Here is a 12,810-nt window from a genome sequence, read left to right on the forward strand (position 1 = left end):
TTTTAATCTGCCAGGAAGTTTCATATCAGCGCACACTCCGCTGCAGAGTGAAAATCTCATTCTGGAGACTGAGGGCCCTTTACATGCGGAGGTGAACTACTCCGGAGGTGAACTACTCAGTGTTTAAGCTATATCTCTTTACACTATTTAAGGGGATATAATTTAGAATTTTAATCTTCGGAGACACCAACTCAACAAGGATCATAACACAGCTTACTCAAGCAGAAAGCTTGAGAAAGTAACAACTTGACCGGCTACAGCCATAAGATAACAGATTACTGCTAATGATGATTTTAGTAGATAACCATGCCGACACAAGATCAAGACATATGAGGCGCTATTTACAGTTCACAACCTTTGAAATGAAAGGGGCGAAGTAGTACGTGGACGAGCCAGATGGAGGAAAACGTGCCTCAATGCAGGGAAGTAATCTTGTCAACAGCAATCATCTTTCTTTACGGTACGGCGCCTGCATGTAAAAACACAGGCCCTGAGGGTCACACACTTAAGTCACGTAAATGAGCTAATAATATATCTTAAAACTTACCTAAAACTACCCAAAACATACAAGATTAAATAATGGTAAATGGAACAAAAGCGTTCGTTTTCTGAGAATTCAGCAGCCTTAACAGGAAAATAGCCACAAACATAGAATCAGCAAGACCACTAATTTAAGATTTCTACAGCAAACGTTATGGTCAGTGGTCTCAGCCGGCCGTAGTGGCCGAGCAGTTCTAGGCGCTACAATCTGGAACCGCACGACCGCTACGGTCGCAGGTTCGAATCCTGCCTCGGGCATGGATGTGTGTGATGTCCTTAGGTTAGTTAGGTTTAAGTAGTTCTAAGTTCTAGGGCACTGATGACCTCAGAAGTTAAGTCTCATAGTGCTCAGAGCCATTTGAACCATTTTTTCAGTGGTCTCACTACAAATTATAACAATCAAGTTTTTGATGGTTCAGAAGCTTAATTCTGTACCTGCCTTAATATTGTAATGCGAATAACACACTCGAAACAAGCAAAACAAAACTACTGGAAATTGACTGTACCAAACGGTATGATCGCCACAGATATGCACACAGCATATCCATTCGCTACAATTAGGAGAATATTATGACAGCAAAACACTTTAATATATCTTGAAACGCCAGTAATGGTTACGCACCTTCTGTACGCAGTGTACACAATAACGACACCTGGTGAAAAGAAAGTTGAATCATTAGAGACCGACTAAATCCACTGGTCTGTAATTCACCAGAAACGAATCCACCTTTCGTCCACTCAGCGGACTTAAATTGAAACTTGAGAGCCACGACAGACCGCCCAGTTCCCAGTATCGTCTGCTGCCACAGGCGCTGCTCAGCCGATCGTTTAAGTATCCAGTGTCACAGTCCCGCACTCGCGGTGCCGCACCGCCTCAGCTGTTTACACTCCCAGCGTACCTCCGATCCAAGACCAACAGACCTCAATCGGCCCGCGCAGACAAAATCTCCATTTCTGCTATCTGATCTCATCTCTCGCGGCCGGCCATCCGCCACAGATATTTCAGCCTGCTGCTGTACCGATACTAACAGCCAGACCCATCGATATTGCTGGCACATGGAACAATTGTAATCAAACAGTAATGGGTGAGTCCAACTTTTTAGACGCAGTGTGCTATATTTATTTACTTTGAGGCTCAACTGCAAGTCCTTACACAAACCAACCATCCCTAGCAGGTCTTCCTGCATTTCGCTAAAGTTTTATGACTGTAAATCTATTATAAACAACAGCATCATTCCTGAACAGACTCACGGAGCTACTGGCGATATCCACCAGACCATTTGTTCTTATCGTGGACTATAAAGGCTCTATACAACTCCGTTGAGGAGCTTCTAAAGTTACTATTAAATGCGACGCTTTTGCCCCATGAAGAACATGTTAAATGCTGGAAAGGAATTTTCAGTCTCCAGCGGAGCGTGCACTGATACGAAACTATCTGGGCAACCAAAACTGTGTGCCACACCGAGACTCGAACTCGGGCAAATGCTCTACCGACAGAACTACGCAAGCACAACTCACGAACAGTTCTCACAAACGAACATTTATATAACTATCTACATTCGGCCACTCTTTGCTGTTGTTCAGTCTGCTTAAAAGGGAAAGAAGGAAAAGAGAATGCACACGTTTCTAATAAGTATGGGAGTTGGATATCCTTCTCTTCCTTGTCTCTGTCCATCTCTCTCTCTCTTTGTTTATCGCCTCTTGCTTCCCGATCTCTCAGTCCATCAACTCCTCCTCCCCTCTCTCTCTCCATCTTCTCCTCCCTCCTCTCCCTCCATTTTCTCCTGCCCCAATCTCTCCCCCTCTCTCAGTATGTCAACTCCTCCACTTTTCTCTGTCCATTTTCTCCTCCTCCACTCTCTCTACACCTCATTCGCCCCCCCTTTCTCAATGCATCTTCTCATTCCCGTTTTCTATATGCATTTCCTCCCACGCGGCCGTCCATCTCCTCTTGCCCTTCTCTCTGACCTTGAGCTTTGTTTAATGTTATTGCAGATTCAGATTCCGAAGTAGTATTCTAATCAAAAACCAACAGGACAAAAATACTGGTACTAAAATGTAGACTTTCACGGCCGGAAATATCATGTCCATTATAATTATCCCGGCTGTTATGCCGTGGTCGGTTGATGAATTCTCAGTCAGTAGCGAGCTAGTGGGTGTGTTGGACTGTCCAGCGAGCTACAGACCCCCTTGAAGATGTCTCCCGCAGTCGGGGACGAAACGTTGGGAATTGACACAGAATTCATCAACCGACCACAGCATAACAGACCAGATAATTGTAATGGACATAAAAATACTGGTGCAAATACTGGTGCAAATCTTTTTAGTTGACGCCATTGTGATGAGGACAACGCAACACCCACTCGCAGAGCGGACAATATGTCCGACCCGGTCGGGAATCGAACGCGAACCCGCGCATAGCATTCTGCCGCGCTGACTACTCAGCTATGGAAACGGACTCATGAAGGTGAGAACCGAAGATTGTCGAATACAGAATATGCGTAACCAATCTACTCTTAGTATTTTAACGACTGTTGTGTATGTCCGTACCGAAACTATCAATGTCTGTAAAGTGTGGAAAACATTGTAATCGTTACTGTGAATTTTGGAACAGGAGAAAGAATTTGTATTCTTTCATGGCTGTATGCTTCAAAATCCGGATGCCAAATGAATAAATACCTGAATTATAACTTAATAGATGAAGAACAGAAGTTACAAGAATGAGCTGTCAGTTGTCCTAGTTTCCTCAATAATTGCTACAGCCACGGTGATCTGATAATGGTACTAAAAGGGATAGACGTTAGAGCGTTCTTTAAACACGAAAAAGAGCGCCTCTCCTCTTAACAAGTGCGCCGTAGACGAGGCTTTAAACACTAAAAATGACACCGTGGGAGGCTGCATGCAGTGAGCGCAGAAAAAAAAAAAGAGGAGCGAGAGAGAGAGAGAGAGAGAGAGAGAGAGAGAGAGAGAAAGAGAGAGAGAGTAAGAGAGCGAGGGAGGGAGAAAGAGACCAGGGGAGGGAGAGGGGAGAGCGGGAAGAGTGAGGATGGGAGCGGGGCGGGTAGAAAAGGCGCTGACAATGGTGGCAGGCGCGCGCGGTGACAATGCTGGGTGTGTGAAGCCGCAATCACGGCAGGTGGCTGCGACTGTGTCTGACTGCCGTAATGGCTCATTGTTTCGGCGGCCGCCAGCCGCCGATGTATCGATTGGTGCGCTCGGCTCTGCTATACTACGCTCCGCTTTCATTTTTCTGGGAGGCCTCCCATTATGCGGCAGCGCGACGCTCGATAGTCGACGCGGCTCTGCGCGACGAGTCGAGTACCGCTTTGTTTGCTGTCCGACTGCAGCAGGCCCGCACCTCGCGCCCCGAAAAGCTGTTCTCCCACGTACAGTACACCAGAGCTGTGCTGCCACAAGCGCCAGGTGCAAATCCGAGGGGTCAAGGAGGACTCATTTGGTAGCTCTACAGTACCTAATCACCAATGAGTGGCTTCGGTTGGATATTACACTACTGGCCATTAAAATTGCTTCACTAAGAAAATGACGTGCTACAAACGCGAAATTTAACCGACAGGACGAAGATGCTGTGATATGCAAATGATTAGCTTTTCAGAGCATTCACACAAGGTTGGCGCCGGTGGCGACACCTACAACGTGCTGACATGAGGAAAGTTTCCAACCGATTTCTCATACACAAACAGCGGTTGACCGGCGTTGCCTCGTGAAACGCTGTTGTGATGCCTCATGTAAGGAGGAGAAATGCGTACCATCACGTTTCCGACTATGATAATGGTCGGATTGTAGTCTACCGCGATTACGGTTTATCGTATCGCGACATTGCTACTCGCGTTGGTCGAGATCCAATGACTGTTAGCAGAATTTGGAATCGGTGGGTTCAGAAGGGTAATACGGAGCGCCGTGCTGGATCCCAACGGCCCCGTATCACTAGCAGTCGAGATGACAGGCATCTTATACGCATGGCTGTAACGGATCGTGCAGCCGCGTCCCGATCCCTGAGTCAACAGATGGGGACGTTTGCAAGACAACAACCATCTGCACGAACAGTTCGTCGACGTTTGCAACAGCATGGACTATCAGCTCGGAGACCATGGCTGCGGTTACCCTTGACGCTGCATCACGGACAGGAGCGCCTGCGATGGTGTAATCAACGACGAACCTAGGTGCACGAATGGCAAAACGTCATTTTTCAGGTTGTGTTTACAGCATTATGATGGTCGCATCCGTGTTTGGCCATATCGCGGTGAACGCACATTGGAAGCGTGTAATCGTCATCGCCATACTGGCGTATCACCCGGCGTGATGTTATGAGGTGCCATTGATTACACGTCTCGATCACCTCTTATTCGCATTGACGGCACTATGAACAGTGGACGTTATGTTTCAGATGTGTCACGGCCTGTGGCTGTACCCTTCACTCGATCCCTGCGAAACCCTACATTTCAGCAGGATAATGCACGACCGCATGTTGCAAGTCCTGTACGGGCCTTTCTGGATACAGAAAATGTTCGACTGCTGCCCTGGCCAGCATATTCTCCAGATCTCTCCAGATTTCTCACCATCTGAAAACGACTGGTCAATGGTGGCCAAGCAACTGGCTCGTCACAATACGCCACTCACTACTCTTGATGAGCTGTGGTATCGTGTCGAAGCTGCATGGGCAGCTGTACCTGTGCATGCCATCCAACCTCTGTTTGACTCAATGCCCAAAGGTGGTTGTTCTGGGTACGGATTTCTCAGGATCTATGCACCTAAACTGCGTGAAAATGTAATCACATGTCAACTCTTGTACAATATATTTCTCCAATGAATAACCGCGTATCATCTGCATTTCTTCTTGGTGTAGCAATTTTAATGGCCAGTAGTGTACTTTCCTGGAGAATCTAGTACACTCTTCCTCGGCAAACTGAGGCCATTTTCAAGGCCAGAGAGGGTGTTACATGGTATCTCCTGGCGCTGAGTAATTTATTGTCCAGTGTGCTTACAACGTGTACGGCCTTGCACGCAACGATAAGCGGAAGTGGGGTACGGAATGGTGCGGCAACTGCCGTCGTAGGAAAGCTGGACAGGAGTAGAAATGATTAGCGAACAAGTTAACACAACAAACAGAACATTTCCTTATCTCGTATTTCTTCACACGTACAAAGACTCAATACAAATAGTGCATCAAGAAATTGTTACAACAGCAACAATGATGCTCTCTGAACTGAGCACGAATAGCCAGTCAGCGACTGCAGTTACGCTGCCAAATGCGCATCTCCCGTGGGGTCGTATCGACACATGATACCACAGTGTCTTAATTTTTCAACATAAATTAGCACAGAGCTCCAGTAAGATACAAGCACACACTACAGCGAGTCACCGAGAGAAAAACTTAACAAATAACATAATGAAACGTAGACGTAAAATGATATACTGGTTTCATGCGGCCCGCCACAAATTCCTCTCTCTTGAGAACCTCTTCAACTCAGAGTAGCACTTGTTGGATGTATTCCAATCTCTGTCTTTCCCTATACTTTTTACCCTCTACAGCTCTCTTTCATATCATAGAAGCTATTCCCTGATGTCTTAACACAGTACCAGCACGGCAAGGCCGTTATGGTTAATGTTACAAAGCCGGATCAGTCAATCATCCAGACTGTGGTGAACCTGCAACTACTGAAAAGGCTGCTGCCCCTTTTCAGGAACCACACGTTTGTATGGCCTCTCAACAGATACCCCTCCATTGTGGTTGCACCTACGGTACGGCTATCTGTATTGCTGGGGCACGCAAGTCTCCCCACCAGCGGCAAGGTCCGTCGTTCATGGGGAAGGGGGTGGGGAGGCTTACCACTCCCGAAACCTGCAGGAGGAACACGATTCAACAGTTATCGGCCGATCACTTTACTCAACTCCGACTTCAAGATTTTTACACCCCTTCTTCTGTTCAGTATCTTCCGCATGTTCCTTTCTTTGCTGGTTGTGTGGAGAACATCCTCATCTCTTATAACACGAAAGTAATGTGAAGTACCAGAAATGACAACAGCGAGAAAAGTAACATCAGAACTGGAGATCATGAAGTAGACGAAGTTAAGGAATTCTGCTGCCTTGGCAGAAAACAATACAAGACGAATGGAGCAAGGAGGTCATAAAAAGCCGACCAGATTGGCAAAAGGGAATTCCTGGTCAAGAGTAGTTTGCTCGTTGGGCAGAAATTTCTGACACTCTAGGTATGGCAGTGAGACATGGACTGTGGAAAAACCGAAATAGAAGCGAATCGAAGCGTTTGAGACGTGGTGCTGCAGAAGATGTTGAAGATTAGGTGGAGTCATAAGGTAAGCAGTGAGGAGGGTCTTCACAGGAAAGGGATATGTGGGAAACACTCATAAGCAGGCCCGACGAAGGAGGGAGTGGGTATGGGAGGCAAAATGCCCCGGGCCCAAGCCTCATGGGGGACCCAAATCTCTCAAGGGCTCTGATCACCCAGGATGCTAATTCGGCAAATGGCAGACTGCTACTGTAAAATAATTTTTGTATCATGTCATAAATAAAAGAACATTACCCCGGCACCAGCATAACCAATCTAGCTCTTCCATCCCGCTTCAGTTCTTCAGTTTTATGAATCACACAGGCCAGTTGCATACAGTGCTATTTCGTGTTTAATCTTGAATACGTAACATTTTCTTTAGACATCGTGCACTAAAACGTCTTCTACAAGTCTTTTGCGTGTTTAGTCTTGAATGGACTATATTTCACTTAGGCATCGTGTACTACGACCACTCTGTATGGAGGCAAAAATGCGATTACTTTTCGAAACTCCTACCATAAAAATTGCCCCAACATGTGTACACGGCAACAGCTGTGAAGCTTCGTTATAATTTGGTAGGTTTGGCAGCAACATTCAAAGATAAGGCACTTCTGATTCCATCGCAAGGTGGTTTTACACAGAAAACGAGTATACAGAAAATATTTTGCGTTCAAATGGTTCAAATGGCTCTGAGCACTATGGGACTCAACTTCTGAGGTCATTAGTCCCCTAGAACTTAGAACTAGTTAAACCTAACTAACCTAAGGACACTACACACATCCATGCCCGAGGCAGGATTCGAAAATGGCTCAAATGGTTCTGAGCACTATGCGACTTAACTTCTGAGGTCATCAGTCGCCTAGAACTTAGAACTAATTAAACCTAACTAACCTAAGGACATCACACACATCCATGCCCGAGGCAGGATTCGAACCTGCGACCGTAGCGGTAGCACGGTTCCAGACTGAATCGCCTAGAACCACTCGGCCACTTCAGCCGGCGCAGGATTCGAACCTGCGTCCGTAGCGGTCTCGCGGTTCCAGACTGCAGCGCCTAGAACCGCACGGCCACTTCGGCCGGCATTTTGCGTTCAACATCAAACACAAAGTAAAATATTTTTATTCGTGTATAGTTGACCTAAAAGAACAGTAAAAGTGAAGAAATGAATTAACATAAAAGATGTACAATGGACATGCTGGTGCTCCGAAGTAAAGAAGTAATTTTCTTCCTTTGTTCATCTATAGAATAGCCAACTTGAATGGGAACTCTCACGTTATTTGGTCAAAGAGTCTTGGCCTTCAGAGATCCAGCTCAGGAAATTGGAGATCCAAATAATGGAAATTTCCTCGGAATATTAAAGCTCTTCAGTCACTGTGATCCATTTCTTGTAAAACACATTAGCAAGGTCAGAACCCGCCAAGTACCTGGAATGCAGTTACAAGGAAACTACCTGCCGACTGATGCAAAGAATGAATTTAATTCTAGTTGTGCCGATCATTTCATGGGTGCCATCTTGGAACAGAGACAAAATGAGAAGTATTATTCAGTTATTGTTGATCCAATTCCTGATTCAAATCACACTGAAAAAAACAACATTCATCTTGCATTATATTTACCTCAAGTAGGAAGTTGATGAATATGAAATAATTGAATGATTTTTGGAATTCGTAGACTGTAATCAGAAAACGAGAGTTGCTATTGCACCTTTAATTCAATCAACACTTGTGAAACACTCAGTTCCTATCAGTGAATGCTCCGGACAGTGCTATTATAACAGAAGTAATATTAGAGAATCTTGTAAAGGAGCTCAGACACATTTTATTCGGTGAAATCCACTTGCAAAATTTGCTGTGTTTGCTTGTCGTAGTTTTACGTAGAGTTCGTGCAGCTGAGAGTTGTCATGAAGCGATACTTTTTCGGTGTGAATAAACTCCTTTACAACTTGTTCAGTAACAATTCACAGCGATGGTAAATTTCGAAAGATGTGTTGAAAGTTCTTTGTATTCCATATCTGTTACTCGCTCAAGTGCTCGGGTTGACGCTGCAATGCCAGTTGCAGCTTACTTGGGTAAGATTGCCAAGTTCAGTTTTTCACCTGAAGCACATTCTGTGGTAAGGGATAGTTTGGATAATGTGAGGCCATTCAAGTGCTTAATTATGGCATCAGTTTAGCTACAGTTGTTGACACCAATTAATCACAGAAGCGAATTATTACAATTTCGAAATACTACCATTGATGTTGAGATATAACCGGCTGAGAATTTATTAAATAAATCAACGTATTTTCGCGAAAACTGGGACGCCATTCTTCCTAATCTAAAGTTGTTACCAGTGCAATTAATATCGATCTTGAATTTTGGAGGTGCACACTAGGAAGAGGAAATCATTTCATGATGAAACCAGGAATGAAGTGACAGGTGTGAATAGAAAAGGTTTATTCTTTATAAATGTATTTTATGTCATTCTGGGGTTTTATAATAATACTCGAAGATTATTGACGATCAGGTCGCTGAGCTATGGAAGTTTTTTATCAATGAATACCATAATGATGTCACAACGGATTTAGAAGCCGAAATTCAATATTTGAAACCAATTCATACTTCAAACTTCGAATAGATTACTTTGGAACCATTGAAACTCTTGAATAAGATGCACAAGCTTAAAGTTTTAAGCTTGTTTCCGCAGCTATAAGCATATTTTACACTCATTCAGCACTCTGACCCGTATAAAAGTTGTCTCAGTTCGACTATGCAACAACAACGTCTCACAGATTTGGGAATCTTGGCAACTGAATATAATTTGGCAAGGAAGCTGTTATGCTGTGATTCAAAACATTTGCTGAACGACAGGCTTTCAGAGCGTCTTTGACATTGTTATAGTCAAGTAGGTTATAATACGCTACCCCTAGCACGATTCGTTGGGGTTTACTTGCGAATGCGGTGATGTCTGTTTACTGAAATGTGCTGGCACAAAAATCAAATGGCTCCAAGCACTATGGGACTTAACATCTGAGATCATCAGTCCCCTAGACTTTGCACTACTTAAACCTAACTAACCTAAGGACATCACACACATCCACGCTCGAGGCAGGATTCGGACCTGCGACCGTAGCAGCCGCGCAGCGCCGGACTGAAGCGCCTAGAACCGCTCGGCCACAGCGGCTGACTGTGCTGGCACAGCAAGGAACGAGTGAGAGCAGAACACTTCTATCGCAGTGTTACTGGCACCAGACATTCGTTGGTGTGGAAATCATTGTAATAGTTACAGGAGCATATATACATTTTACAATAATTCGTTGCTGAGAAGCATCTGAAGCCGAATTTTGAAGTTCGCCAATCGCAGCAGTTTTCATCCTTGCCTTTTAGCTCTTGGTTATGCTATCTTCGAATTCTCTACCTGTGGTGGTCTTGGGCTCCTGGTAACAGTCTTCGTCACGACTTTTCAAACCAATTTATTACAATTCTTTCAGTCTCCTACTCCATGACAGCGTCGTGGTACTAGTATTCCTTCGACATACTTAACCCTTGCACACTCCTCCATGACTCATGTGACTAGTGTGTTAGTTCTTTCAAACCCGCAGTGGGAAACTGGAGACATGCTTGACATCTATTTTTTTTACTACATTAGGAACAATTTTGATCGTAACAGAACATTTTACCATGATATAAGGAGTATCATAATAGCTGTTACTAATTTTCTGAAATAATAGGGGGCATGAAATTAAACATTTTTCTCAATAAAGCGATGTCCAGTTATGCGTCATTTTGAACTCGCACAAGAATGAAGGATGTTATGTATCGTAATAAAAGTGCTGGATAGACTTCATCGCAAAACGAGTGTGAAATTTAGAGCATGATCTTAGGAAGAGCACATCACGCAGGTGTGCTACTAATTGCTTCCTTTCTATGAAATGATTATAATTAAATGCAAAAAAATACAAATATATTTATCAATGTTACTTAAATTTTTAGTTTCCGCAATTTACTCTAATGCTGATTGAAAATATGTATGGAATGCAGAAATGTGAATGCAAAAAATGTACTCTGAAAAAAAATTACGTTCTGGAGGCAGGAAATTTAACTATAAGTGTCAATTCTGTAAATAGGAATCCTGTATTTCTACAGGTTCATAGAAAAACAACGTTACGTATTTTAATACCCGCAACTAAGTAATCAAATTTCATAGAAGGGATTCTGTGGCTTATAATGACAAACTAATTTCAGTAGTTCGTTGCTTCCATGGTAAGAACGACAGCTTAAACAGGAGCATCTAAAACCTGAGTGGTGAGCTCTGCCTTTTGCGAAGAAAACGAAGCATTTGCAGACACTGTATTATTGATAAGCACCGGTAACGCTTACATTCATGTCCTCTACGACATCAAAAATCTGATACATCTGTATACACATTTTCTGCTGTGCGTCGGAACACTTTGCGCTATTTCTTCGGGGAGATCCGCTTTCTAAATATAATGCAATGACAAGCCGCGCTCTGTATAACTTTCTCTAATGTTCACATTTTCTGTAACACAGGATAACACTGCATCCGACATACAACCAGAGTTAGTACCGTCAGTAGTGGCTCGATGACACAAATGTGTTTACTACCACACACTCTGATTCAACCTATTGATCGAGGAACAACTGTTAATTTGTTCGAATTCCGCTGACAATATCTCGTACAACGTATATTACCACAGTATAAACCAGCCGAAAAATGCTGCTGTCGGAACACAAAAAGGCGAATACGTTCCACCGGAAAAGACTGACATAATAGCGGGGGAACCAGCTGCCTCACTCCTCGTTCCAATTTCATCATCAAACATTTTAGCATGCTAACATATTTGCGCTCTTTTAATAAGTAACATTCTACGTCCTTTTATCCAGTCTCTCTCTGTAGTGTAGCCTTCATAGTATCTCCCTCACACTATCGCTCCCTATGTCTCTCCCCCACTGTCTCGGTTTTCTTCTGTCGATTTACAATATATCCCACTATCACAGTCTCCCCTCTCACACTGTCTTCTTTTCTCTTTCTTTGTCACTGCCACTGTCTTCACCATTTCTCGGCAGTTCAGAAATTCTGGAGATGGGTCCAACTTAAGTTTTCCCCTATACTCACTTGTTTAAAATTTCGGTCCTAAATGCACCCTCCCCAGCACTTACGGTCTGAGAGGGTCCAGATCGCTCACCCTTCCCCCCCCCCCCCCCTCCCCCCTCTCCACCAGCTTGTGAATCGTGTCTACTTTTCCTTCCACTATCATCAGGATTCTCTCTCTCTTTTTACTGCCACTGTCTCTCACTGACCATCAGTATCTCATTTCTCTTTGGCCCCCTCTGCTATTATCTTCATCTCTCTCTCTCTCTTCCTCTTTCACTGACACTTTCTCTGTCCCACCCATCACCGTCTCCTCTCCCTTTATCTCCCACTCTCGTACCGTCACTGCCGAAGGGCAGCTCGTTTTGTATTATCGCGAAATAGGGGAGATAGTGTCACAGACATGACACGTGAATGGGAGTGGCAATCATTAAAACAAAGGCGTTTTTCGTTGCGACGGGATCTTCTCAGGAACTTTCAATCACCAGTTTTCTCCTCCGATTGCTAAAACATTCTGTTGGCACCCATCTACATAGGGAGAAATGATCATCACGATGAAATAAGAGAAATCAGGGCTCGCACAGAAAAATTTAAGTGCTTGTTTTTCCCGGGTGCCGTTTGAGAGTGGAACGGTAGAGAGGAAAGTTGAAGGTGGTTCATTGAACCCTCTGGCCGGCACTTTATTGCGAATAGCAGAGCAATCACGTAGATGTAGATGTATCTCTCTGCTACTCTCTTTCAGCACAAATAACCGTGAATATGTTCGCACGCCGAAATTTCTTGTGAGGAAGGTGGAATGAGGACACGGGCAGCTGGTTTTGTCAGAATCTTTTCAAGAGGAAGGCTATTCCCCTCTTTGTGCTCCGACAGGAGCC

The 12,810-nt window shown here is 44.3% G+C and overlaps 1 protein-coding gene across 1 annotated transcript in view; it reads left to right on the forward strand.

Annotated features, from left to right (window-relative positions):
- Window positions 1–3,704: 3,704 nt before the first annotated feature.
- Window positions 3,705–12,810, forward strand: part of LOC124788620 (F-box/LRR-repeat protein 16) — a 284,668-nt gene continuing 275,562 nt past the window's right edge. The window contains exon 1 of the mRNA XM_047255889.1: window positions 3,705–3,926. Coding sequence (XP_047111845.1) covers window positions 3,705–3,926 — 222 coding nt within the window. The remainder of the gene's footprint in view (window positions 3,927–12,810) is intronic.

This window comes from Schistocerca piceifrons, chromosome 3, assembly GCF_021461385.2.
Source record: "Schistocerca piceifrons isolate TAMUIC-IGC-003096 chromosome 3, iqSchPice1.1, whole genome shotgun sequence".
NCBI lineage: Eukaryota > Metazoa > Arthropoda > Insecta > Orthoptera > Acrididae > Schistocerca > Schistocerca piceifrons.